General features: G+C 39.0%; 3 protein-coding genes across 6 annotated transcripts in view; all 3 read right to left on the minus strand.

Annotated features, from left to right (window-relative positions):
- Nucleotides 1-4,823: 4,823 nt before the first annotated feature.
- LOC127433130 (A-kinase anchor protein 1, mitochondrial-like) lies at nucleotides 4,824-9,291 on the minus strand. Its single transcript, XM_051684805.1, has 6 exons — nucleotides 9,069-9,291; nucleotides 8,687-8,837; nucleotides 8,539-8,606; nucleotides 7,623-7,696; nucleotides 7,382-7,441; nucleotides 4,824-5,536 (listed from the first exon to the last, which is right to left on the minus strand). Exons 1-6 carry the CDS (start codon nucleotides 9,271-9,273, stop codon nucleotides 5,474-5,476), a joined length of 621 nt encoding a protein of 206 aa, XP_051540765.1. The 5' UTR covers nucleotides 9,274-9,291; the 3' UTR covers nucleotides 4,824-5,473.
- A 118-nt stretch (nucleotides 9,292-9,409) lies between these two features.
- On the minus strand, nucleotides 9,410-12,749 carry LOC127432272 (uncharacterized). The gene is made up of 3 exons (XM_051683177.1): nucleotides 11,912-12,749; nucleotides 10,356-10,468; nucleotides 9,410-9,676 (listed from the first exon to the last, which is right to left on the minus strand). The coding sequence occupies exons 1-3, from the start codon at nucleotides 12,747-12,749 to the stop codon at nucleotides 9,410-9,412; spliced, it is 1,218 nt and encodes a 405-aa protein (XP_051539137.1).
- Nucleotides 12,750-16,103: 3,354 nt separating this feature from the next.
- Nucleotides 16,104-27,529, minus strand: part of nf1b (neurofibromin 1b) — an 88,296-nt gene continuing 76,870 nt past the window's right edge. For 2 of the 4 annotated variants that reach the window (XM_051684782.1, XM_051684780.1), the window contains 15 exons: nucleotides 27,304-27,365; nucleotides 27,075-27,216; nucleotides 26,781-26,882; nucleotides 26,568-26,708; nucleotides 25,329-25,455; nucleotides 25,104-25,235; nucleotides 24,797-24,917; nucleotides 24,519-24,676; nucleotides 24,146-24,268; nucleotides 23,942-24,063; nucleotides 23,630-23,730; nucleotides 23,394-23,536; nucleotides 22,254-22,300; nucleotides 21,764-21,980; nucleotides 16,104-18,114 (listed from right to left, as the gene is read on the minus strand). In XM_051684782.1, the coding sequence (XP_051540742.1) occupies nucleotides 17,987-18,114; nucleotides 21,764-21,980; nucleotides 22,254-22,300; nucleotides 23,394-23,536; nucleotides 23,630-23,730; nucleotides 23,942-24,063; nucleotides 24,146-24,268; nucleotides 24,519-24,676; nucleotides 24,797-24,917; nucleotides 25,104-25,235; nucleotides 25,329-25,455; nucleotides 26,568-26,708; nucleotides 26,781-26,882; nucleotides 27,075-27,216; nucleotides 27,304-27,365 (1,866 nt within the window). In that variant the 3' untranslated portion in view covers nucleotides 16,104-17,986. Of the gene's footprint in view, nucleotides 18,118-21,763; nucleotides 21,981-22,253; nucleotides 22,301-23,393; nucleotides 23,537-23,629; nucleotides 23,731-23,941; nucleotides 24,064-24,145; nucleotides 24,269-24,518; nucleotides 24,677-24,796; nucleotides 24,918-25,103; nucleotides 25,236-25,328; nucleotides 25,456-26,567; nucleotides 26,709-26,780; nucleotides 26,883-27,074; nucleotides 27,217-27,303; nucleotides 27,366-27,529 lie in introns of all 4 variants that reach the window. The other 2 variants (XM_051684781.1, XM_051684779.1) reach the window with 1 other exon arrangement.

The raw sequence follows: 27,529 nt of genomic DNA on the forward strand, positions 1-27,529 counted from the left end.
AGGTTCTCCTCTCTCCACAGAGAAATGCTGGAGCTCTGTCAGAGTGACCATCAGGTTCTTGGCCACTTCCCTGACTAAGGCCCTTCTCCCCCGATCGCTCAGTTTGGCCGGGCAGCCAGCTCTAGGAAGAGTCCTGGTGGTTCCAAACTTCTTCCATTTACGGATGATGGAGGCCACTGTGCTCGTTGGGACCTTCAATGCTGCAGACATTTTTCTGTACCCTTCCCCAGATCTGTGCCTCAATACAATCCTGTCTCAGAGGTCTACAGACAATTCCTTGGACTTCATGGCTTGGTTTGTGCTCTAACATGCACTGTTAACTGTGGGACCTTATATAGACAGGTGTGTGCCTTTCCAAATCATGTCCAATCAACTGAATTTACCACAGGTGGACTCCAATCAAGTTGTAGAAACATGTCAAGGAGGATCAGTGGAAACAGGATGCACCTGAGCTCAATTTTGAGTGTCATGGCAAAAGTTTGCAAAGATTTCAAACAAACTTCTTTCACGTTGTCATTATGGGGTATTGTTTGTAGAATTTTGAGGAAAATATTGAATTTAATCCATTTTGGAATAAGGCTGTAACATAACAAAATGTGGAAAAAGTGAAGCACTGTGAATACTTTCCGGATGCACTGCATATACATGTTTCTGCTCTGTTTGATTTGATTATAACTTGTGCTTTGGCAACATTGTAAAATACAGTCATGCCAGTAAAGCGATTGAAATTGAATTGAGCTTCTGTCAGAAGCTGGATAATTTTGTCAAAATCATATAGCATTCAAGTGCATGTAATTGTTTTCCACCATTGGGATTTTAAAACACCAGTAAACGCACCTATTCATGGCATGCCATTACCTTCTATTGCATATGTAAGAGCTCGTTCTGGAAGAGAAAGAGGTAAGAAAAACTCCATTAATTCAAAATAAAAGTACAGTAGTACAGGTGCAGTTAAAACACAACGTGATTTTCTTACATTTCCCTTATGATAAACACTATTTACTGCCAAAAACAATTACACTAATCCAAGGAGAAATACACTATTTTCATGTTAAGCCTTTTCTCTCCCTTTCTCTCTTCTTCCTGGTCTTTGTATTAAAGCGTTTTTCATTTTAAGTTTAGTAGGGAACGTTCACACAGAAAGTGTTTTTGTGTCTGTCCGAGTTTTTATTCAATGTAAAGCAGCGTCTCACGCAGGAACGCCTGTAAATATGGGACATTCCTACAATTCTGTGATATTTAAGTCCACATTATAAGTGTATGTGGCATTTATTTTGTTTAATTTCAACCGATTACAATTTTGATAGCCTTGTTAAAAAGAATAAAGACTTTTTATAATGTTATACACTTCTGTGGGCTTAAAAGTTAAATTTGATATAATTGAAATCCTTTTCTATTGCACTGTGTCATTTCCTCATGTCCCAAAACTGCACGTCAAGCATCTTTGACAAAAATAAATGCTATATCATTGTATTTCTATCCCCACCCACCCCCCACATACAGTTGAGTTTATTCTCTCTCTAGCATGTATTCATTTGTGGTAAATGTTTAATTTTAACACTGACAGTGGAGGTTTTGTGTGTGTCCCTTGATTTATTGTGCACCCTGTTGTCATGATACCATGACCTTTCATTGAAGATATATGTTAGGAAATTACATCACACACACTGGAGGTGTATTTCAGCCATTCTGCAAAATTACTTTGAGTTATCTGAAGTTTATAACTCTATTGTTTTATGTTTTCCTTTATTTTGTGGTGTTAGTCATATGTGGTCAAGCTTAACATGTCCACCCTGTTATGGGAAGATATGGGAAATTAATATAATTCAAAATTTCAATATACAGTATTTATTAACAAATAAAATCATATATATTAGTTTACAAATATGTTTCCTAGATAACAATCCGACCATGTAGTGGCTAATTTATCCACTGAATGTCCACCCTGTGATTGTCCACCCTGATGCTGCCCATTTAACTGGATGGACATCTGAATTTTTTAGTAATTTAGTTTGACCAGAATGACTAATCACCTACAATCTTTTAATATGTCCCTGTAATGATGAAACATGAAGAAACTTGTAAATGTATGTTTTATTTTTCAAAAGTTCCAAAGCCAGAATGTCACCAAATTGTAGGAATGACCCATTTACGATATGTACAGAGTTGCAGTTCTGCCTCTCTCTCTATACGCAGATTACGCAGTCTACAGTAACAATAAACTACAGTCTATAGTAACAGACACCCTGAGTCAGACGAACAGGGACTGGGCAATAGTAAACCACTTTTATTGGTAGGACTACACCACTGGTTGTCAAATATAAAAAGCACAATGACAAAGTGTACAGTTATATGGAATTATTGGTCAAATGTAATCACCCATGGTGGTTTGGATGCAAGATCACATTCTGAATGGTAAAAAATGTCTTTTAAAGATCTTCCACTGCAGTAAACACATTGGATGACATCAGAGGTTAATGACAATATGATAAATGCCTTGGGCTGAAACATGAGTGTAGTGATGATTAAGTACCTGCAAAAATAATCATTATAAAGTGAATGAATAGGATTCATAGGTAAATTTATTGGCCATTTTTTAGTTTGTTGGTACATCCCAGTAATTATCCACATTGAGGTGTGAACAAAATGTTTTATACTGCACAAAACACATGCACACATACACAGAGACAATATATGTCTGAGTCTTTCCCTGCTTTGCTGAGTTAGCAGACAGAATGGATAGATCTGTGTTAGTGTGACATCTGCTGACTTCATTGATATGGAAATTCTCAAATAGGAAGTTCATCAAATGACTGCAGCGCTGCTTTCACACTGTAAACAGATCTCTATGAAACTCAGAAAACAAGAGTGTTCTTTCACCTAGTACCACCACAGAACTTTATACCCATCCAATAATATGACAGAATTCTCACCTCACTTGTGAAACAATAATGCCAGTCAGAGATCAGTGCTGTACATGTTCTAACAACCTCTCTCGAAACCAAACCAGTCCAGAAGTGCATCAATAACTGTATTGGGTGGGTGTTCAAAATGTATTTGCCAGCAATTTTTGCTGCATGCTAATTGTTGGCCATTTGAAAAATACATTTTGACGTGACTTGAAGGGAACGCGGCAGATACTTTTAGATGTTTGGATATTAATGACTAGGAGTGTTCCACATATCCAAAGCAGTAAACTGCATTATGTTGCACTAGCCCAATCTGTGAGAAAGACACAGTCACAGCAGTATCTGTGTTTGATTAATGACTGGATGTTCTGCTTACTGAAAGTCTAATTTTTAATGCTGTGCATCTGTTAGCTGCCAAACAGATCAGTGCAGCCTTTTTAAGATTATACACATTCATCAGGCCACTCTGGAAACGGGATGATTTTCTGTTCACGGAAATAGAAATATCAAAATCGCACTGGAGAATACGAGACTACACATGAAACAGAATCAGCTGTGGCATTCAGCTTTCCCAGAGAAAACCAATCAGACCTCCTGCTGTGGTCAAATACCATGTAAGGGGCAAATAGAAGCAAGTTTATTGAAGAATGTCACCACTCACTTTAAATAATCGGCCCATTTTGATATACATTTCCATCATCTTTCGTGCATCCATTGCAGTATAAACCACTTTCCCAACAAAGTGCATTGCTGTAATCATGTGTATCCCTTTGCATTATTACAACCACCATGTGCTAATCATTTTGGTCAACTGGATATTTTCTCTGTTGAACATTAAGCATTACACAGTCTTACAGGTAAATATGCATAATGATTGGGCATGTTACACAAGGCCAGTTTTCTGCATTTTCTTTACTGGCTGTATGAGCACATTAGATCGATCTTCATCAAACATGTCCTTCAACATCCTTTGCCTGGTTTAATCATGACAGAATAAAGTTAGGGTGAGATTAAGATACAGTACATGTCCATCACAGAAAAATATCAACATGGCCAGGTCTAATGGGGGCCTGGGGTGGACATTGCCCCACCAAAAGTCTGCATTCTTGTACCAGCCCTGATCAATTAACATGCTGACCTCTGAGAATCCAACACTATCATGACAACATCCTTAAAACTACCTCTTTTGTTCTCTCTTGTCCTCTCAGTTTTCACTCTCGAACAACTAAAAAACCCCCAGAAACTTCATTCTTCAGATCCAGTGATAATGAAAAGTGACTATGTTTTTGTTTTATATTGCCTTGTTAAAAGTTTTAGACATAACACACATACTACTGTTCAGCTGTAATGAAACAAGCACAAAAGCTTCACGCCGAGTGACATCTGTTGGCCAAAAGTGGCTGGTGCATGTTAATTTTTCAAAAAGGGACAGAGGTCTATCCAGTGCAGGAGGATATAATGACTAATTTATCAAACAATGCTTACAAAACAGAAATCATCATTATGGACGATTCATAATAACCGAACACACCTGGAAACAGATTCCCACACATATGCATTTAGCAGCCACAAACATCAATCAAAAGCTGGAATTTAAGATAAGTCTTTGTTGATGATTGAAAACAAGTGCTTATAAGTTATGAAGATAAGAGAAACATTCTGTTCTTTTTCAAAGCATTCCCTCTGAGCTTCTGTTCAAACATAGTGGAAGCCTAACAGCTGAAAGAACCAAGCAGCAAACACAAAATGTTGCCGTCTAAAATCTGAATCATGGAGTGGAAACCATGAACTGTAGGGTTTATCAAGATCAAAGTCCTTCAGTGGGATTAATTCTTCTTGCAATTAATGTTAGTCATTTTGAATAAAAAGCTTCAGCTTGATCAGCACAAGACAGAAAAACACAATATGTTCTTGATATCCACAAAGCTTTTACTACAACAGCACTGAGAAGTTTGGCAGTGTAAGTGTGAGAGTACAGAGCAGTGAACCACAAGTTTATGGTGCTCTGACAGAAGAGCTTTTCACTGCTTATTAAGAGTGTAACACTTTCCCTCCACCCTTACAAATGGAAATTAAACAAAATACAAAGTCAGTAAGAGAAAAAATGTTGGTAATAGAGAACAACAAAATCTTCATAGTTCAATGTGAAAATACCCGAGCAAAGCTATTAAACATACACCAGCACCATTCAGGAGTTTATCTGGGAGAAAAACACAATCAAATCTATATAGAGATCAGCAACCATGTCTAATCTCTGAACTGTTCACATATACAGTAATAATCTTGTTTAGCATCTCAGATATACTCTGTAAAGCAACATTGAGAAAGTAACATTCAAATTTATATAATTCATGAAATTAAATCAGAGCAAAAAAAAAAAAAAAAAAAAAAAAAAAAACACATCTGAAGATAATAGGTTTCAACTTATTTCCAAAAAACAAATAATGCATACAAAAAACAAATGTACTCACATATACACATATATTTTATATATATACATATATTTTATATATATATGATTAATTTCCTGTGCACGTGGAGAAGATCAGAGAAAGGCTGTGACATCACGGCGTGTCAAACCAGGAGCAAAGCTCCCGTTCAGCCAGTAAGCTGTTCAACAGGACCACCTGCAGACAAACGCAGCATAAATCATTCACCAGTCTATTTACATTGGTGTAGCATAATAAAACCATTATAAGGCTTATATCACACATCAAATAAGTGTCAATTAACTTAGGTCAGAGTAGATACGTTATTTCATTTAACATAAATGAAAACAAGGCTCTGAGGGATAGTAGAACTGTTAATTACATAGGTTGTACCATTTTAAGGTCCTAGGTCTCGTATAATTGTCACAAAAGTTTTAAAGATATGCATGTTCAATGTAGACACCCAAGTACACAACAGAACACTGAAAAAATGGCTTTTTGAATTTAAGATTTTGAAGGTAGGTGGTGGCACAACATTTATTTAAAATATTTCATGCGTTGAAATGTATTTTTGTTTTGTTTGTTAAAACAGCTCAATAAAGGGAGTTAATCCTACCAGATCTAATCATGTTCATTATACAGAATTAAAATGTGCACATAATGCTTTCTGTAATCTTTTTAGGTTAACTCAGTATTCTCCAACTTCAGTGGATTGTCCAGCTAACACAGGACAGGAGTATTTAGATTGTCCAAACTTCTTTTCTTACAAGACAGTTAAATTGTTGTAAACAAGGTTTACCTTAAGGTTGACCTTAGTTAGAAAGAACATTAATCTTCATGATGGTGACAAATAAAACACCATAATTTAAAGCTGAAGCAACTTTCTATATAGGCCCCCCATCTGCCGTTGGTCAAACAAAGAGATAGTTCCGCTCCCAAATCATGCTATGGGTCGAGTAAGTGTCATTGTTTTCGTATAGAGAGGTCGCTCAAAACAAACAGAGGATCTTCACAGCACCAAAGGGCTTACGGTTTTCGAGAAAAACCTATGAATAGCTTACTTAAAGTTGTCTCTGCATAATAAGGTCGGATAGGAAAAAGTATTTTAACAGAAAGTTACATACTTCAGCTTATACACTAAACAGGGCTACATTTCCCAAAAGCATCGTAAGCCAAGTAGATCGTAGAAACCATTGGCACCAATGGTTTCTACGATCAACTTAAGCTTGCACTGCTTTTGAGAAACGCAGCCCAGAATAGTAAATACAACCACAACCCATATTAATTACTAACAACCACTTACGCTCCGCACAAGTTGCCTGGGCCTCCCCATACATTGCCTGGGCCTACATAATTAAATATTTGGGTGCAATAGTCTATGGCTCAACCGAAACAACTTCACATACAATTTACAGAGGGCCAAATTCTATATTTATTTTTTCAGTGTACCACTCATTAAACAGACTCACAGAGCCGCTCATTGTTTTCATAAATCTTAAAATTAAATATGCCGTCTCCAGCCTGACTTGGGTCCACTGGTGGCAGCTGAGGAATTTAAGAATCAGAAATCTTGGGGCCTGGGTAGCTCAGTGGTAAAATCGCTAGTTCGAATCACAGGGCGTGCTGAGTGACTCCAGCCAGGTCTCCTAAGCAACCAAATTGGCCCGGTTGCTAGGGAGGGTAGAGTCACATGGGGTAACCTCCTCGTGGTCGCTATAATGTGGTTCGTTCTCGGTGGGGCGCATGGTGAATTGAGCGTGGTTGCCGCGGTGGATGGCATGAAGCCTCCACACGCGCTATGTCTCCGTGGCAACGCACTCAACAAGCCACGTGATAAGATGCGCGGGTTGACTGTCTCAGACGCGGAGGCAACTGGGTTTCGTCCTACACCACCCGGACTGAGGCGAATCACTATGCAACCACGAGGACTTAGAGCGCATTGGGAATTGGGCATTCCAAATTGGGAGAAAAAGGGGAAAAATCCCCCCCCCAAAAAAAGAATCAGAAATCTTAAACATCTATGAGAATATGATTCATAGGCACCTCATCTCCTGTCTGTTTCCATATGTGCACCAGGGGAAGGCCGTCCTGACTTCCTGTCACCTGATCATAGAAACAACATCCTTCATATTGAAAATTATTATAGAAAAGCTTCTGAAAAATTACGTGGAACTGTTTTTGATCAAATAACATGCTGCAATTGTATGGAAATTAGACTTTGTTTACATAAAATACAGAAATGACACAAAGAGAGACAAATGTGTTTGTTTGCCATTGCTATAACCTTCAGTATTAAGGCCACATTTGCAGTTAACTCCTCCAGTGCTACTCTGGCCTCCAGAGAAAACTCCACCTCTCCTATCACAGCAAACAGATATAATTTTAGTTAATCTTTCAGTTTTAATTAGGTCTGTCCATTCAATGCTTTAATTTAGTGCTATTAATTACATAAAAAATAATGCGTAAAAAAAATTAACGCAATTAGTCATGTAAACTGAGGCGTATGCAAATTCTGTAATAAAAGCATGGACTTTCATACTATACAAGCAAATCACGCTTAAATTACATCTTTTTCTCACAAGCAGCGCAGAATGAGAACTGATCACTTAGGAGGAAGCACAACAGATCGGCGAAGCTCAACAGAATACAGGAATCTTGAGAAGTGATTTTCCACTACTTTTAACTTGACAAAACTAAAAATGTGGTGTATATGTCGCTGAATACTAGTGAGATGCTCCAAGCGCATCGGTCTGAGGCATGCACATGTACATAGAGCAACAATTAAAAACGTGTAATTTGAGAACTGGACACATTGAGGAACTCAATGCAAAACAGATTGCTGTGAACTGTAGGCTTGTTCAATGATTTGAGTATAAAACAAACAATATACAAAGTTCTTAAGCCACTTTTTGTATTGTCTAATCAATGCTTTATTCATCTGCCACAATAATGCAATTTATTTCAAACTGAATTTCAATCCACATTATATATTTATTATAGGCCCTACATTCATTATCATATTTATAAATACTTCAATTATTATGCATTATCTTTATTTGGGGGCCCCTCAAAAAATCATGTATGCGATTAATTCGATTAGTTAATTGGCATGTCATGTACTTAATGTTAAACAAATTAATCGATTGACAGCCCTAGTTTTAATCTATCATATATTAAACTGAAGGAGGCCTGTGTTTTACCTGGCAAAGGTGTGATATTATCTAACAAAACCTCTGCTGCCTGGAATGGTAACGTCACAAAATCCGATCTGTGAAAATAATCAAATATACTGAACTCACTCCATGAATCTTGTTACAAGAGAAACAAATCAAAATTGAGGCATTTGACCTGATCTGCCTGAGAGTGGCGCTGTTTACGGTATCATAACCACCATTATCTACATATCTGATCTGAGCGGTTCCAAACTCAGTGTGGTACTGGATGACCTGGGCTCTCTGCCAGCCACATCCTGCTACTGGAGCGGCACAGACCACCCCCACTGAGAGAGAGAGAGAGAGAGAGAAAGAGAGAAAACACACACGTCCTCAACTATTTTAAGAGATGATCACACTATCAGCGCCTGTTTATAGCACACCACACACTATCAGCGATACACACAACACTGCTATCAGTGTGTATATTTAGACCTTTTAGTACTCTGCTACATTATAAAGTATAAATAAAAGAGAATAACAAAATGGGAGAGAGACCAAAGACACACTCTACTTACCCTCCAAAGGGGTGGGCAGGCTTGGGCATCCAGGCTGAGAGTAGCAAAGCTGCATGTGTTGTGTGAGAGTGGGCAAGGCCTGATAAGATGGATGCTTATGCTGCAGGATGAACAAATGGTGACCCGCTTCAACCCGTGACACGATGACCTCCACAAACACATCCTGAGGCAGCAGAAGCTGCAGAAAGTACAGGACAATACACATTTACAATTGAATACACAAATATTCCTCATCCAAACTGACACAATGTTCACTCTCATGTCCAATTTGGGTTTGTCTTTAAGAGGCTCGACCCAGGATGTGATGGGCAGGCAGGGCAGAGGGACACAGTTACTCAGGTTCAGATCTTTAAATTTCTTCCTGATGAGAGAGAGAGCATCATCCACCTGCTGCTGTGAGCCTGCAAGAACACAAAGACAGCCAGGAAGTCAACGCTTGCCTTCAGCATGAAGGTTTGATGGTCTCTGCTTTCAAACTCACCCTGAATGTGGCAGATCTGAATGTCCTGAGTGAACGGTAGGGTGGAGACATAGATTTTCGCTCCAGAGCTCTGCTTCAGAAAATTCACAAACTTGCCCTGCTTCCCGATCAATCGACCAACCAGATACTGCCAAAACAAAGATACACTGTCGATTCATTAGTAAAATCATTAGAAAGCTGCTGCCATTATCAATAGAAAATGTAAACAACAAATATAATAAAATTCAGTTTATCCCCTGGTTTCATCAGGCGACATTTATAATATAATAGCATAGACAACAGCACGACGTTTATTGCGGTGAACAAATAGCTCAGAGTTTTATGAATGAAGCACAATCTATTTCTAATTTACATACTGTAGAAAGGAGGCTTATTTGCGTGGTAACAGAATAGCAATGATTTAATTTAAATACACATGATGCAGTGCTATTTCAGCACTGAGAGTGCCTGTTTAAACTAAATTGCAGTGGTTTTGGCACTGAAATACCACATGCAAAAGTGGCACTTTTTAGTGAATTCCTCCCAAAGTGTATCTTTTTAAAAATCTTCTCCAGCATCTTCAGCTTTAACACAATAGGGCTCTTTGAGGTCCTGGGCAAAGAGATCCCTCTTTACATACCTTCTGTAAAACAAACTCATTAACCTCAACACACATATAAACTCTATACCAGTCTCTGAATGCCCTGTAACCTGAGCTTTTCTTAAGCGTGTAATACTTCAAGACCACATAGTGTTTCCGCTGTGGAAACTCTGGCGTAATCACATACCTATGAATACATTCACACACATATAGATGTGGGTCTTACCGCAGGCACCTCTATATCCCAGAGAATGATGGGTGGGGCTGGAGGCGGAGTTAAGGCAGCACTGCGAACCTGGTTATCAGCACTAATGCAGCTTAAACTATTAACAGAAGAACCTGGAAATGAGGCCACATATGAGGTGATTTTTTTTTTTTTTTCTCATTTAATCTCATTTAAAGCAACAACAGCAAAAAGCAAGTGTATTACACCTCAAATTTAAATCACTGATGTAAATTAACATCCAACTAAAATTGTCACAGCTAAGTGAAGACATGTATTGTCCTCCTTGGGTAGCCCAAAGAAACAAACAAACTAGTATTTTAAAATTGTTTTTGTAAAGTAAGTTCAAGTAAGTGCTTAATTGTTGGGTCACATTTGTAACTGAGGAAAGCAACAGAGTCATATTTTGCAGTTCATAGTAGAACCCAGTAGGAAATTGCAAACAAAATTTTTCAGTGTTTTTTCAGACAGTGTTTTTCCACTGATCACAATTGTGACAACTAACATGCTTACAGGACAAGTAAACATGATTTTAACATGAGCCGGAGCAATTTTATTAATTAATTAAGTCAAATACACCCTTTAAACATAATATGTACCAAATATGGTATTTGTGTGAGTGTATGATGACAGGTTTTACTTAATTCCTTAATAAAGTCTTGACAAAGACATCATCTTTCAAAGTGGCACAGTGGAATTAAATGGCTCTGGTCATGTGACCATTTGCACCACCCATGTAAAAATTCATCAAGACACTGCACTTTAATTTACAGTTGACAACTGTGTGTAAAATACATAAATAACTGTTAGTATACCCTTGAAATTTCAAACTAAAATTTGTTCACAAATGTAACTGGTTGGATTAAATGGGTTCATTCTACCCATCTACACTGTATACAGATGTGCAAATCTATTTGCTCGTAAACAACACATCCTGTATTACTCAGTGTGGTTTTTATAATACACAATGAGAAAAGAAAAAACAACCCTAACTGATGGAAAACTATAAAGCAACAGACTTTTATTACATTTTGAGAATGTTGAATTCAAATTAAAGGTGCACTCAGTAAGTTTTTGTTCATGTCATCTTGGACTTACACAGACACGGTGACACCTAACGGTGTGGATGCATCATTGAAACGAAATTGTTTTCAGTTGAAGATGCCACTGTAGAAATGTACTATTCACAGTCAGCCATAATTGATTCAAGTGAAAGTGTCCAATAACGGTGGTAACTGAGATTAAGAGAGTATAGTATCCGGCCGATCATGCGATTCTAACATGGCAGCCCCCATGAGGGGACCCTCTCCATGTAGGCTAGAATAAAAGAATATAAATATGATTATATACATATGTTTTAAAATTGCAATTAATTTCTTTAGGAGTAAAACTTTAATGAGGAAAAAATGACTGAGTCCACCTTTAATACACAAAATGGCAAAGCTGAGAACATAAAAAAAAAAACAGTTAATTCGGTCACAAAGACTGAATAGGAACATAATTTTACCAAGTCTGAAAAGAAAAGGAAGCTCTGATAGAAATATTTGTGTTAGACGTACCTCTCCAGGTCTCATCCACCACCTCTGCCACTTCATGGATACTGGGAGTCACATTGCTTTCAACATATACAGTGTCTGGCCAAGTGGGGTTGACCAAAAAACCTTGACCCTCTTCAGACAGATCACCGGTGAGCCCCTCTGCACCGGATGCATCTTCTGAGAAGCAGGAACTGCATCCAGAGTCTTCTCCAACTGAAGCTCCCAAATGGCTTAATATTTTTCTCCTGAACGAGCCGGTGTCCTGATGAGGGTCCCTGCTGCTGCCATCACTGCTATGTTCACTGAAGTTTTGCTGCTGAAATAAGACTTGAGATTGAACATCAGACTGAACACCATCTTCCAGAGGTCTTGAAACACCAGCAAGCTCAAATGGTTTTCTGGGTCCCTGGTATTTCCATTCCTCTGCAGCTACTTTTATGACCTGTTGGACCAGACCAGAACTGATCTTCTCCATGTCCTCCTGGTTCAGGCCTCTGTCAAGGGAAAGATCAGACAGGCTGTTGCCATCATGACTATCCAAATGTACAGAACCTGGTTGTTTCCCTGGTGAGGGGTGAAATTTGGTTGAAAGGCATCTTGAAGAGAGACAGAGCAGATCTGACTCAAGCCCGGAGTCATCTTGGTCAGTAATGTTGTCCTTTTCTTGCTGGGTTCCGAAAGTCTCAGGGAAACGAACAGACACCTCTCCTTCTGGTTCGGGTCGAACTCCCTTGGTGAGGCCTATCACTGGAGAAGTGCTGGTAAGGTTGTGCAAGTCTGTGGCTGTTGTACCAGTCAGGACAGTCAACATATCTGTGGAGTTACTCATGTCAGAGGATCCCGAGATGCTGTGGTCCATCTTCAGGTTACTATGAGAGTAAAGAAATAAAAACAATTTGCATTCGTCTTAACTCTAGGTAGAGCAACTCAATTTCAGGGTCTATTCACTGAATGGGACTTTAGCACATTAAACCACTTATACAACTACAGTAACTGAAGTATAAAGTGACAAGCAATGAATCCAATCTGTTCCATGTTCATTTATTTCCCTTACCAGCCACAAACCCAGCAATAAAAAAGACATTTTATTGGTCGCTTGGTTTCCGTTTCTGTTGCATCCCAATAGGTAGCCCCACCCACAATGAAATCTCATTTGTCCAAAATTCCACTCAACATATCTGTTTATGAACATCAAGAATGTTCTGATTGACATTGACTTTGTCATGCCTCACAGCACTTTTGCTTTAAGTGTGGACAAATAACTTGTTTGTCCAATCTCGCCTCGTTAGAACATGATGTTAGCCTGCTTTCTGGCATGCCAACTATTTCAGCAGATACCCCGTACACGTCAAGTAATCCTGAAAAATATATGACTAAGTAAGTTACTTTCAAAACAGGACACAGCTCTGGCAGTATGTTTGCAGCAAATACATCACTCTTAACTACTTGCCTTTCCACCAAAGGACAGGTGTCATCAGAAGAGCAGTGAACAGGGCTGCTTCCATCCAAAAAACACACCTCCGCTTCAGTCAGGAGACCAGCTGTCCTCCTCCTCCTTCTAAAGCTGTACCAGCACCAGCCCAGTAAAGTCAAAACAGAGACAGAGACCAGGGGCCTAAACGACAGCAGCATTCTCCTTCCACTGATGCCACTGGAGGGAGGGAGGGAGGGAGAGAGAGGTTAGTAACATCTAATAAGACTCTTTCTAGACTGGACTGTAAGGGGAGACGTTTGAGCTCAGAGGGGGAGTGAGTCTTGACACCAATACTTCTGCACAGAAGACCGAACAAGAACAATTACATTACCAGCTCAAATGTCCCACCCAACACCTAAACAACACAAGCCACCCTTTTAAATACAGCAGCAACACCACCAGAATCACATTCATTCATCACATCCGCAAGGTTTCTGGCTCTGTTCTTGGTTGCATTTATGGCAGAGGGGGTAGACGGACAAGAAATTTAAAAATTCCAAAATGTAAAAGAACAGGGGGTGGTTGCAAGAAACTCAATCGACAGCATTTGTGACAATGTTGATTATGAATAATCTATATATTAAACAAAATATATAAAATAAAATTTAGACTCATTCCTCTTCTTTAAAAAACCCCCCACAAATATGAGTTACACTACTTATAATGGAAGTGAATGGGGGCCAATTTTTAGAGTGTTTAAAGGCAAAAATGTGAAGTTTATTATTTTAAAGAAGCACTTGCATTCATTCTTCTGTTAAAACTTGTGTATTATTTGAGCTGCAAGTTGTTAATTTGGTTTTTACGGTCGATTTAGTGTTTCCAAGTTACATCGTCATGGCAACGAATTATAAAATTGGATATAACTTTACACAATAAAGGTTAGTAAGCGAATTTATTACACTAAAATCATGGTAACATGCATATTGTTTATTTCTTGTAGGTACTTTTGAAATAGAGAGTAATTTTTACAGATTGGCCCCATTCACTTCCATTGTAAATTTGTCACTGTAACCCCGATTGTTTTTTTTTTGTTTTTGTTTTTTTTAGAAAAGGGAGGGACGAAATTAATTTTTGTGCTACTCAACATTATTAACTTATCTTGTATTGAACCCGGAATATCATTTATGACCATCCTCTTACGTTAGGGTTTTCCTAACTTTAAAGGTTTGTTGCAATTGTAACAATACAATGGACCCAGAAATGAAAACATTTTGATTATAAAACACACATCTTTCAATGAACCAGTGACATAAGCCTCAAAATCAGTGAGGCGCTTCTATTTATGGGCTAGAAAATTAAAGTTTTGTCTTAAAAAAATACTACACTGGCAATTCAGCTGCAAACAGCATACTGTACAACGTTAAATGCGTAAATTAACACACAAGTGCCAAATTAAGACATTTAAATTGTCCACACATGTACAACCGCACTAAGGAATAACAAAGCTGTTGTACTGAGAACTGTTTGAAAACTCACCTCACCGTGAGGTTCAGCAGCGCTGGTGAATGTATGACGTCACGGGAGCGCAGGTGTGTCCGAGACAGTAATCAAATTGCTCCTAATCGGCAATCAGTGATCTCAGAAATGAAGCTTTTCTTTCTTTTTTTTTTTTTTTTTAATAAATATTTATTATGAAATCCAACCATTTATTTTATAACTTATTATTATTATTATTATTATTATTATTATTAATATTGTTAAAAAAATAAATAATTAAAAATAAAAAAATTACTCTGCAACCTGTGGCCAATCACAGATCACTACTCAACTTCTGCAACGAGTTACGTGTGAAAAAGGTTCTGATTGGTCTAAAGTCATTTGATAGGTTGAGGCCTGTTAATCTCTCAAACTGTCAGGCGGCGGGAAACTGGAAGTCTCTGCAGAACACTAATGGGTGTTTTCAAATCTGTGGGCGTTTTCAAACCGGGATGGGCGTTTCTAAACTATCCAATGAAAGTAGGAAATCTCAGTGTAGAAATCAGTGGGCGTTTCCCAATCAGGATGGGCGATTCTAAACAAACCAATGAAAGTAGGGAATCTCAATATTTAAAAACGCCCACTGATTAGGAAAAGCCCATTTTTGTTCTGCAGAGATATAGTGTAGCCATAAAAACAGTCCTAAAATTGATAAAGCTTCAATAAAAATCAAGGTAACCTCATATAATCCTCAGCTTTAATGAACAATTGTGTCACATATTCAAACATAAAAAACTACTTTATATAATAGATTTAGTTTTCCTGCAAATGTGTTCAATAGAACCATTACACTTTCCTGAGTTCGTAATCAAAAATCTGACTGCATCATTCAGGCAAAGAGGGACATCCTTTAATGATGATGACAGTCAGACAATTTTCATTGTATTGTTTCAGCATTCACACTTTATTTTAAATAAATTCATGCTCACAGAAAACATGGCATGATAGAAGGTGAAAAGAAAGATTAAGGGCAGAGATGAGAGAAAGAAGAGGTATGCGATAACAAAGGGACAATAAATGAGTTGCTCTGGTATTCATTTTAATTGGTCAGCTTGGCTAGGACTAGTGGTTATGGCAACAGAAGGTTTTAAGATGAACAACGGATGTAACTCTACTTACTTTTAATTTAATTTCACAAAACAGGTCAGGAACCTTCAGTAAAGTCTTGAGACGTGATTCATCCAGATACAATGATGGCAAGCTTCTTATCAACAAGATTAAAAACTGTTATAGACTAAGACATAAAACATACACAATGATGAATAAACTGGACATAAATGGACTTTATTAGTGTTACAGCTGTAAATATGAAGTCAGATGTATATTTATATAAAGTCTGGAGGACACAAAGGTTTTTTTAACCCCCAGTATTTCCTCCATGTTAATCGACATAATGCAGTAAACGTGATGGATAGACAATAATTAATATTTTATGTTGTACATATTAAGCAATTAACAATTAACTGCTTTACAAAAAGCAAAATAATACAATGTCATAGTCACTTGTATTTGCAGTGTAGTAAATATACTTTCCTTTCTATTTTTACACAAAAATATTTACAGAGATGAAGCTGTCAGCATAAAAAACCAAATGAACTATGTAATTCTTTTTGCTTAACCTCAAATGTCAAAAGAGGAAGAAAAAAAGTCACTCTAGTGTTTGAAACGTCCAACAAACTCTGCCATTACTAAACCCACATTCACTTTCTGTTGAGGCCAGATACACTTACTGTCCCATTACAACCAAACTTGAACCCTCAATACATGAACACGTACCAGTAATGAGAGGACTGTTACTCACAAAGCCGTTGTACTTTCAATGGTAAGAAGGCCAGAACAAATAAAAATGTCCCATTGTATATGGGGTGGGAATAAAAGTTAGATTGGATTTCATTTGAGAAAAATGAAATAAAAACACATACATCAGCACACAGAGCAGAACATTTACATGACCATGAAAGAAAACTTGGCTGCAGTCTGGAAGAGCCCATAATATTACAATTTACTCACCAAACTGTAACATAAAACACATCAAGAAATCATGAATTCAATTAGAATCCATTTGCATCAAGTGGTAGTTTCAAGTGAACTTTGAATACTGTTAGCCTGGAGATGCTAACGAATAAAAATAATAACTGCAAATACACTTCAGATGGATCAGGCCAATCCGAGTTGGGAAATTCCATTTGTAAGAAATTAATTTGGCATTTAATTGAAAAGGGAAAAGACCATAAGAGAGGGTTTGTGGATAGGCAGTCCATACTGAAAGATCAAAGTGTCTTTAGTGTTAACAATGTCATCATTACAGTATTGATGAAACAGAGGTGCACATTAAAACTGTTGTAGAACGAAAAAGCTAATCTTAGACTTGAAAGAATTTAAATGAAGCTTTTCATGCAGTTAATCTACTGCGCTGAATTGTATGAAAGAGTGCTGTGTTTGACCAAGCCTCATGAGCAAACCGAAAAGTAAGGCAGGTAAAAGATGGCATGATTTATGTTGGTTTTGCAGAAACTCAAAACAAAGATGTTAACTTAGTGACACCTAGTGTTCTTTCCATCTCTACAGAAAAGATAAGTGTCTCTTAAATTGATTTCTCTTATACTCTTATATAGGGTACAAAGGGTACATTCTTGCAGTAATATGTGAACGATTGTACATTTGACATGTTTTAGGAAACAGCTCACAAATCTTTCCTCATTGGCTCTGACCAAAGACACAAAAACACGCAAAACTCGCAAACATAGACAAAGTAAATAAAATCAAATACAATTAAACAAAGGAATGCCACTCGGTTAATAGTTTCATCTGTTAAATTTAAGGAAATTTGTGTTTTTAAACAAAATGTACACAGGTCGGCATCTTTAAGCAAAGATGAAAATGAAATTTCTGTTATGCACCAAAAAAAAAAAAAAAAAAAGAAAAAAAAATTGCTTCCATTGCGTATCAAACAGTGACCGGTTAAAAAACAGAGGCATTCAGTTCATCTTATTCCTTGCTATCATATCTGGAATTGTGGAATTCGAGGAGAACCTAAAGATGGCTGTATGCACTGGGTTTAGCAGGAGTGAAGAGAAACTGCATAAAATGCAGCGTGATGTCTGTTGGAGATCCAGCAGGGGCTAAACCCTGCTGTGCTGCGACTCTCAAACAATCTTTTTGATGCTGGGTCTTTTAAAACTGCCGGTGCTGCGTTGTTTCTGGACCTGGCTGGCCGAGCCATGGCGTGTACGTCCGCTGGTGGGGGACAGGTCCACCTTCTCTTTATTAATTCCTGCTGAAACAAATCCACATGATTAAACATAGCAAACAGGACTGACATGTAAAATCAAAGAGAGTGCCTGAATATATAAACTCAGCAAAAAAAGAAACGTCCCTTTTTCAGGACACTGTATTTTAAAGATAATTTTGTAAAAATCCAAATAACTTTACATATCTTTATTGTAAAGGGTTTAAACAATGTTTTCCATGCTTGTTCAATGAACCATAAACAGTTAATGAACATGCACCTGTGGAACAGTCGTTAAGACACTAACAGCTTACAGACGGTAGGCAATTAAGGTCACAGTTATAAAAACTTAGGACACTAAAGAGACCTTTCTACTGACTCGGAAAAACACCAAAAGAAAGATGCCCAGGGTCCCTGCTCATCTGCGTGAACGTGCCTTTAGGCATGCTGCATGGAGGCATGAGGACTGCAGATGTGGCCAGGGCAATAAATTGCAATGTCCGTACTGCGAGATGCCCAAGACAGCGCTACAGGGAGACAGGAAGGACAGCTTATCATCCTCGCAGTAACACCTGCACAGGATCAGTACATCCGACTATCACATCTGCGGGACAGGTACAGGATGGCAACAACAACTGCCCGAGTTACACCAGGAATGGTCAATCCCTCCATCAGTGCTCAGACTGTCCGCAATAGGCTGAGAGAGGCTGGACTGAGGGCTTGTAGGCCTGTTGTATGGCAGGTCCTTACCAGACATCACCGGCAGCAACGTCACCTATGGGCACAAACCCACCTTCACTGGACTAGACAGGACTGGCAAAAAGTGCTCTTCACTGACAAGTCGTGGTTTTGTCTCACCAGGGGTGATGGTCGGACTTGCGTTTATCGTCGAAGGAATGAGCATTACACCGAGGTCTGTACTCTGGAGCGGGATCGATTTGGAGGTGGAGGGTCTGTCATGGTCTGGGGTGGTGTGTCACAGCATCATTGGACTGAGCTTGTTGTCATTGCAGGCAGTCTCAATGCTCTGCGTTACAGGGAAGACATCCGCCTCCCTCATGTGGTACCCCTCCTGCAGGCTCATCCTGAAATGACCCTCCAGCATGACAATGCCACCAGCCATACTGCTCATTCTGTGCATGATTTCCTGCAAGGCAGGAATGTCAGTGTTCTGCCATGGCCAGTGAAGAGCCTGAATCTCAATCCTATTGAGCACGTCTGGGACTTGTTGGATCGGAGGGTGATGGCTAGGGCCATTCCCCCCAGAAATGTCTGCACACTTTTGCACACACATCCTTAGTGGAAGAGTGGGATAACGTCTCACAGCAAGAACTGGCAAATCTGGTGCAGTCCATGAGGAGAAGATGCACTGCAGTACTTAATGCAGCTGGTGGCCACACCAGATACTGACTGTTACCTTTGTTCAGGGACACATTATTCCATTTCTGATAGTCACATGTCTGTGAAACTTGTTCAGTTTATGTCTTAGTTGTTGAATCTTTTTACAAAAATTATACAAGCAAATAAAGAAAGGCAAAGCCATTTCACTTTAAACAATATCAATACATACACATGGAGGAATTTGTTTTTATGTAGAGATAAGATCCATAATCACATCATTATTTTTCATTCTTTGTCTAAACACAAGGGAAAAACCACCAGATGCATCCACAGGCAATGACAAATTCATCAGAAAGCTAGAAAATTAAACAAAAAATGGAAAAGAAAACATACACCAGATGCGATCGGATGCCTTTTCACTGCATCCAACAGACGATAGACTGGAAGTCATTCATTTCCAATGGAGAGTCACATGGGGGCTGCGTGGGGTACCAACCATCTCTGAGTCCGGATGCAACATTTTCGGATTCGATTTGAGCTTCGGCTGCATTGAAATATTTCAAATTGTGCGACTAGACCGTATGCGCCTGCTTGACCGGATGTGATGTATTCATACAAAACTATCAGCACGAAGTGAGAAATATCAATGAATTCTGACCTAAACTTTATACTAAATGCCTGCTACCTCTGAATTTTGGACAATTATGAATGTAGAAGTAAGAAATTATTGTTTACGTTGCAAATATATCACAAAAAGCTTTTTAATTATAGTAAATGTGTGATTAAATGCGTATATGTGGCATTTATTTCAGCATATGCAAAACCTACATATTTAAATGAATTTTAACTGATTCCTATTTGTTGAATTATGGTTGTTTTTGCTGTTAATTATCATAATATTAACTATAAAAATTGTATTTTAAATTTTGAATTTTGAATCCCCTTTTCTCCCAGTTTGGAATGCCCAATTCCCACTACTTAGTAGGTCCTCGTGGTGGCGCGGTTACTCACCTCAATACGGGTGGTGGAGGACAAGTCTCAGTTGCCTCCGCTTCTGATACAGTCAATCTGCGCATCTTATCATGTGGCTCGTTGTGCATAACACCGCAGAGACACATAGCATGTGGAGGCTCATGCTACCCTCCGCGATCTACGCACAACTTACCACGTGATCCATTGAGAGCGAGAACCACTCATCGCGACCACGAGGAGGTTACACACTATGTGACTCTACACTCCCTAGCAACCGGGCCAATTTGGTTGCTTAGGAGACCTGGCTGGAGTCACTCAGCACACCCTGGATTCGAACTCATGACTCCAGGGGTGGCAGTCAGCGTCAATACTCACTGAGCTACCCAGGCCCCCGTTATAAAACAAAATTAAAGGAATATTCCGGGTTCAATACAAGTTTAGCTCAATCGACAGGAATTGTAGCATAATGTTGTTTACCACAAAAATTAAAGTCAACTCACTTACAGTGAGGCACTTACAATGGGAGTGAGTGGGGCCAAGTTTTGGAGAGCTTAAAAGCAAAAATGTTTGAATTAATGTAAAGAATTAATTCTTCTGTTAAAACTCTGGTATTATTTGAGCTGTAAAGTTGTTTAAATCATAATTTTTATAGTCGTTTTAGGGTTTGTTGACATTATATAGTCATGGCAATGAAGCTGTAAAATTGACTATAACTTTACACAGAAAAGGCAAGTAAGTGATAATCATACTAAAATCACGTTAACACGCATTGTTTATGTTATACTTTTGAAATAGTGAGTTTTTATCATTTATGGATTGGCCCCATTCACTTGCATTGTAAGTGCCACACTGTAACACCGATTTTGCTTTTTTTAAAGAAAAGGAGGGGCAAGTTGAAATTAATTTTCATGGTAATCAACATTATGCCACAAATGCTGTTAATTGAGCTTAACTTGTATGGAACCCGAAATATTCCTTTAATAATAAATAACACTATTAATAATAAATACTGAGTGAATAATAATCATTAATTTTAATGAATTCATTCATCTGCTCAACAAAATCACACACAGTAATGTCATTCTGAGGTAAACCTTTGGTTGCATCTCCCTTAATGAATAAAATCTATGCGAACAAAATGACGACTGCCACTAGGGGGAGAAATACAACAGTCATACATGAACGTCAGAGACCGTGAAAAGGCGGCTCGAGACAACAAAATGCCTAATAATGCATCAAAAATAAAAACCTGTGTGCAAAGACACCCATCACCTACAGAAACTATCTGGTTACAAACTCAGCTTGAGAGATGGATCGAGAGAGGCAGCTTTCCACCATTACTGTAATGAACAGTCCTAGTCTGTTGAATTGTTATACAGACCTGGTGCATGCTGGGAGGTGGCCAGTGAGGTCATTGAATTGGAGAGGTTGAGGTTGGCAGTGATGCTGAGCTGGCTCTGGGCAGGCGGTGGATACGGAGATGTGGGCGTCCTCAGACCCTCCTCGCTCGTTTCTTCATCGATGCCGGGCAGATAGGTGTCAATCAACGCATCCAGAAACTTCACAATCAACTCTGCGTAGTCTGGGAACTGAGTTTGCTGTGAAGAACAGAGAGAAACATTCAAGGGTCTGCAGACATCATCTCCCATATCCTCTCTGCTCTCTCTCTCTCCAAATGTCAATTTCAAAGCAGAATTGATGTTTAGACTGATTAAGGTCAATGTTTTATTTTTCTTTGCAGCATTCAGAACAGATTCAGTGTTTAACCAGTGTTAGATAGCAAGTAATCTTACTTTTAAACTAAAAGTAATTATTTACTGTTTAGTAAGGACTTAAAAAAAAAAGAAGAAAAAAAAAAAAAAGACAAATACCTTAGAGAAAGGACCAGCAAACCTCCAGAGTCCATTAAAACCAAAAGCTGTAGGGGTATAAGAAAGAAACTTTCTTTAGAATGAAAGTCAAAGTACTTGTACCTTCCCTGGTCAGACTCTCACATCCTGATACTTCCTCTACTATTTAGAATTTCACTCTAGTCACATCCACTGACTTGTACACACACTTTTGCACACACATCAGACACTCTTGCATTCACAGATCAAACTCACTTTTCATTGCTCATATGGTGAGGATCATCACAATCATCAGATTAAAGACAAAAAGTGTTTTGACTCTCTAAATAGTCTTAGACCCCGTTTCCACCTGGTATTAAGATGGGTTTTTGGTGATAGGATCACATGTGGTCAGAGCTAAATACAGGTCTAAACGGGGTTTAAAACGTTTTGTGTTCGGATCACAAAAACCACATACACACGTATGTGGTCAAAAATGCATCTGAACGCATCGCATTTGATATGTAAACACTAATCCGTACTGTATGCGTCCCGGCAGGAGCGAAGCACCACCCCTGACCTGTCAATCAACCACTGCGCTAAAACAAGAGTTTAAACTTTGCCATTACGAGTGGCTTTAAAAGGAAATAACCGTCCAGTTGGAAAAATGTAAAAATCGGATATATATACACAAGCATGAGCACTTCACTGATCTTCTACAGTGTGTCTGAAATAAACATGCAGGGACACTTATCAAAAGAAGCACGAATCTGCAGCTCAAGTTAGTACAGGTAATCCACCAAAAAAAAAAAAAAAAAAAAAAAAAAAAAACCAATTCTGATCGAAATGTTGATTTTGTGCTTAGATTACACTTCAGCTCCATTGGGGATAAATAGCATGCCGTTTTTTTCTGACTTTGTTGCAGTTTATTATAATGCAGGAACACACTGACATAGTGACTGATGTATGTCATCATGAAACATCACAAGTGGTCACAGAAGACACAATTAAACGACCAGGTGTAAACAGCGATAAGTCTCGTCTGACCACGTGATCGGATCAGCGTCTTTCACCACTGAGCTACCCAGGCCCCCAACGGAGACGCATCTTAATACCAGGTGAAACGGGGTCTTAGTGCAGGTTTGCATAGCAGTGTGTGCATGTGAAAGAGAGCTGCTTTACTCTGCAAATAGGAGGTCTGGTACTGAGGCGGAGACTCCTCATGATAAACTACGCTTTGCACAATTCCATGGACTGGATTCAGAAGATTCGGGTCCTGGCACAGCGACAACAAAGTGTTAATTTTTGAATCCAGGAGGTTGTGGCTGAAACAAAATACAAAAGAAGCAGTGACGATTCATTCTGTTATTCTGTGCCAGTGAGGAGAAGTGTATTGAAATGCAGGTGATTGGACTTACACAACAGGAAAGACCTTTGGGAAGACGACACTGGCCTCAGCAAGAAACTCATACAGGATCCTCTGTTCAAATTCATCAGATGTGTTTTTCACCTGAGTGGCCTGAAAAATCATCCATAGGAAGAAAAAGTCAAGGATGGCTGGAGGAAATGACACGTAATACTTTGGAGGAACAGAAAATTACAGAAAAAGTAAATGAAAGCAAATTGCAGTCATAAATACAGAACTGAACTCTGAATAAGGAACTGAAAAAATTTACTTATTCTGAAAGAGAGAGAAAGATGGAGAGATACTACTGGATGTCTGATCTTACCAGTACAGTCAAAAGCAGCGCCTGGATTTTGGGATCTGTGAGAACTTCCTCATTAAGCAGGACGTTACACTCAGACACAGAAACCTTCCGCAGGTGGTGATGCTGGGAGATTCTTTGGGTTTCTTTCAACAGGAAAGGAAAAGTTTGAAATGAATCCAAACACAGAGTCATGAGATTTCTCTGAGACCGTAGAAGTACTCTCACCAATTTCGTATTCGTTTTCAGCAACTCTTCTCATCTTGGGTGGTGTTGTGATGCCCGATTCCATTTCAGGCCTCTTTGGTGCTTTGGTGTCTGATATCAGATGATCAAAGCTTTTTCTGGTACCTTAGAGATTTTAGATGAAAACATTCAAACCACAAACTCTATCAAAACCAGGAAGGTTTTTAAGGGGGAAGAATTGGTTGGGGTGAGGGATATGTGGTTGTGTTCATAAGGCATGCTACTAACAGTAATTTCTAAAGACTGTTTGAATAAGATTACCCCATGTAAGGGGTCAGGAATTAGTAATCCAGGATAAGAGTTCAAGGTTAGGTCTACATCTAGAGCTCGATTTAGGAAAAAGACATGGAGTTACCCAGTAGCTTCTTGGTGTTGACCTGGGAGGGCTGTCCCATGTCCAAGCTCATTGATTTACGTGTTCGTGGGCTAATTTGTCCCACTATAGGGTACTGGGCCATCAGGTACCGCTCTGAGACTTTTGGGGATGCCCATGGCTGGCTCTCCTGCAGTGTCCTGGATGACAAAGATAAGTCTTTATTAGTCAAGATGCAAAGATTACCTACTTTTGTAACATGCTGAATGATTCTAAAAGCATTAGTATGTAGTCAAATCTAATCTGTTTTTAGATGGCACCTGCAGCTGGGATCCTCATGATGTATGGAGTATGTATCCATGGGGACATCAGAGAGGAGCAATAACTTCCTGTGTTTTAGGCTGCAGCGACTCCGCACTTCCTCTGACACTGGGAGCAGGGCTGCACACATGCACATACACAAACATTACTTTCTAGAGTACACATATATAACCTGGGTTAACAACAATCACCCTGGTTAATTTTCATATTTTAAAAAAGACAGACAGGCAGATGGATAGACGGCTCAAAACCACAATGGAGGAATTGAACTGAGAAGGAAAGCAGAAAGAGCAGTGATTTTCTTACCCGCCAGATATGCCACACTCTGCGTATTCACCTCAAACTTATCGCAGTTCAGGTGTTTTCCGACCAAAGCTAACAGCATGTGCAAGATACGGATTGTCCGAGCCACTGTGGTGGGGGAGGGGTGCCTGAACCCTGGCAAAACAGAATTGCAATATATTCTCAACAAGCACACAATCAAACCAAACCCTCAATGTTTGAATATTTCTCTATAAAACAATCATTTACCTTTCAGTAAGTGCCCAACCAAAGCAAAATTAAAGTTTGAGTTGAAATTGAGACCCACAAAATGGTCCATTTGTTTACAGTGCCATTCCAGAGGCTGACGGATCTCCATAAACACCTCCTCGGGACTCTGAGAGACACAGAGAGGACAAATTGATCAATTAACTCTTTAGTTACTTGTACAGATTGCATATGTGTAGGCCTGCGCAGAACTGACAGCTGCAGAATTGGCCCTTGTGCATTTGTATTCTAAATTTGAATAATTTGGCAATGATTTCAGCTACCAATTAGTGTGTATTGCTCTTAGCTCCATTTAATATACACTCAGCGACCACTTTATTAGGTATACCTATACACCTAATTTTTCATGCAACTGTCTAATCAGCCAATCGTGTGACAGCAGTGCAATGTATAAAATCATACAAATACAGGTCTGGAGCTTCAGTTAATGTTCACATCAACCATCAGAATGCAATCTCTGTGATTTTGACCGTGGCATGATTTTTGTTGCCAGACGGGCTGGTTTGAGTATTTCTTTAACTGCTGATCTCCGGGGATTTTCAAGCACAACAATCTAGTTTACTCAGAATGGTGCAATAAACAAAAAACATCATTGAGCGCAGTTCTGCGGACAGAAATGGCCAGACTGGTTCGAGCTGACAGAAATGCTACGGAAACTCACATAACCACTCTGTACAACTGTATTGAGCAGAATGGCATCTCAGAATGCACAACATGTCGAACCTTGAGGCGGACGGGCTACAACAGTAGAAGACCAAGTCAGGTTCCACTTCTGTCAGCCAAGAACAAAAAGCTGAGGCTCACTGGATGTTTTTTTTTGTGGCACCATTCTGAGTAAAATCTTGAGACTGTTGTGCGTGAAAATTCCCGGAGATCAGCAAATACTCAAACCAGTCCGTCTGGCACTAAAAATCGTGCAACGGTCAAAATCATTAAGATCATGTTTTTTCCACATTCTGATTGTTGATCTGAACATTAGCTGAAGCTCCTGACCCGTATCTGCATGACTTTATGCACTGCACTGCTGCCACATGATTGGCTGATTAGATAATCGCATGAATAAATAGGTGTACCTAATAAAGTGGTCTCTGAGTATATTTTCCCATGTTTAAATCTATTCTGCTGAATTCTATAGATTTTCCCTACAATCTGTGCAGATTCTGTGAGGGCCTACATACGTGTATGCGTGCTGCGATTTGACTTATTAAAGTGTGCAAGAACCTTGTCGTTGAAGACTCGTAGACTGTCGAGTGTATGCAGGTTCTGTTCCAGCAGAGCAGTTCCTGCCGAGTACAGATTCACTTCATTCAACTGGAGCACGGCAACAGCAACCCAGAACAGAGCTTTGTGCATCGGTGAGTCCTGGGAGGCACCACACAGTTAAACAAGTCTAACACACACACTCCTACCAAGAAAAAAGCTGTAATTTGATACCTTATTGAGCAAAGGCTGTAGTTTAGTGAGGGCGATGACTGTAGCTTCGATCAGCACCTGGCTGTTACAGTTATCAGGACCCTTCAGGCAGCTCTCCAAACCCTGAGAATAATACTGTTCTTCTCAAACAACAGAACGCAGAGAAACAATACTGTACAGGTAGTCAGCTATCACCACATAGCCAATCAGCAGAGGATCTCAATTCATACTACATTCTAAGTTAGATCTTATGTTATGCTTGAGATAAGGGTCTGGTGACTATATATGTGAGAGACAGTATGGACAGGTTCTGACCCGGTCAATGCTGAGAAGGGGGCTGGCCTTGCTCAAAATCCGTATGATTTGTTTGATCTGAGCGTGTGTGACCCGTTTACTGATGCAGCCAAAAACCACAAGAGCCCGTGGCTGTAGAGATGGATTATACTGAAACGCAAACCTGCACACATTCACGTATTCATCATGAATATGAATTGTTTTAAGGTGTAATTTATTAATTTGGGCAATTATACAAAAACTGACATACTTTTGCGCTAGATCGGTCCACTGGTCCAGCCATTTACAGCCCGGAATGTCCCTCATACATGCCTGAAATAGAAAGGGGAAGACCCAGTAAACTCTTTTAACCAGCACTTCAAAGTAAACACAGTGTTACATAGTGAAATGAAACAGACAGATGTAAAGCATGTAATCTTTATTATACTTCAGGTCTGAGTATAAAAAAATAAAATAAAAAACATTTGTTTACAGTG

This window comes from Myxocyprinus asiaticus, chromosome 42 (assembly GCF_019703515.2).
Source record: "Myxocyprinus asiaticus isolate MX2 ecotype Aquarium Trade chromosome 42, UBuf_Myxa_2, whole genome shotgun sequence".
Lineage (NCBI taxonomy): Eukaryota > Metazoa > Chordata > Actinopteri > Cypriniformes > Catostomidae > Myxocyprinus > Myxocyprinus asiaticus.

Coding starts and splice junctions, on each gene's coding strand:
- LOC127433130 (XM_051684805.1), bottom strand. CDS start 9,273: ATGTGTATTGTCCTGTACTTTCTGCAGCTTCTGCTGCCTCAGGATGTG. Junction 8,607..8,686: donor GCCACTCTCAGGCAGATCAG/GTCAAATGCCTC, acceptor TTATTTTCACAG/ATCGGATTTTGTGACGTTAC. Junction 7,697..8,538: donor TAATATCACACCTTTGCCAG/GTAAAACACAGG, acceptor TTGCTGTGATAG/GAGAGGTGGAGTTTTCTCTG.
- LOC127432272 (XM_051683177.1), bottom strand. CDS start 12,749: ATGGACCACAGCATCTCGGGATCCTCTGACATGAGTAACTCCACAGAT. Junction 10,469..11,911: donor GGTGGATGAGACCTGGAGAG/GTACGTCTAACA, acceptor CCTCATTTCCAG/GTTCTTCTGTTAATAGTTTA. Junction 9,677..10,355: donor GGGATATAGAGGTGCCTGCG/GTAAGACCCACA, acceptor TTGTTTTGGCAG/TATCTGGTTGGTCGATTGAT.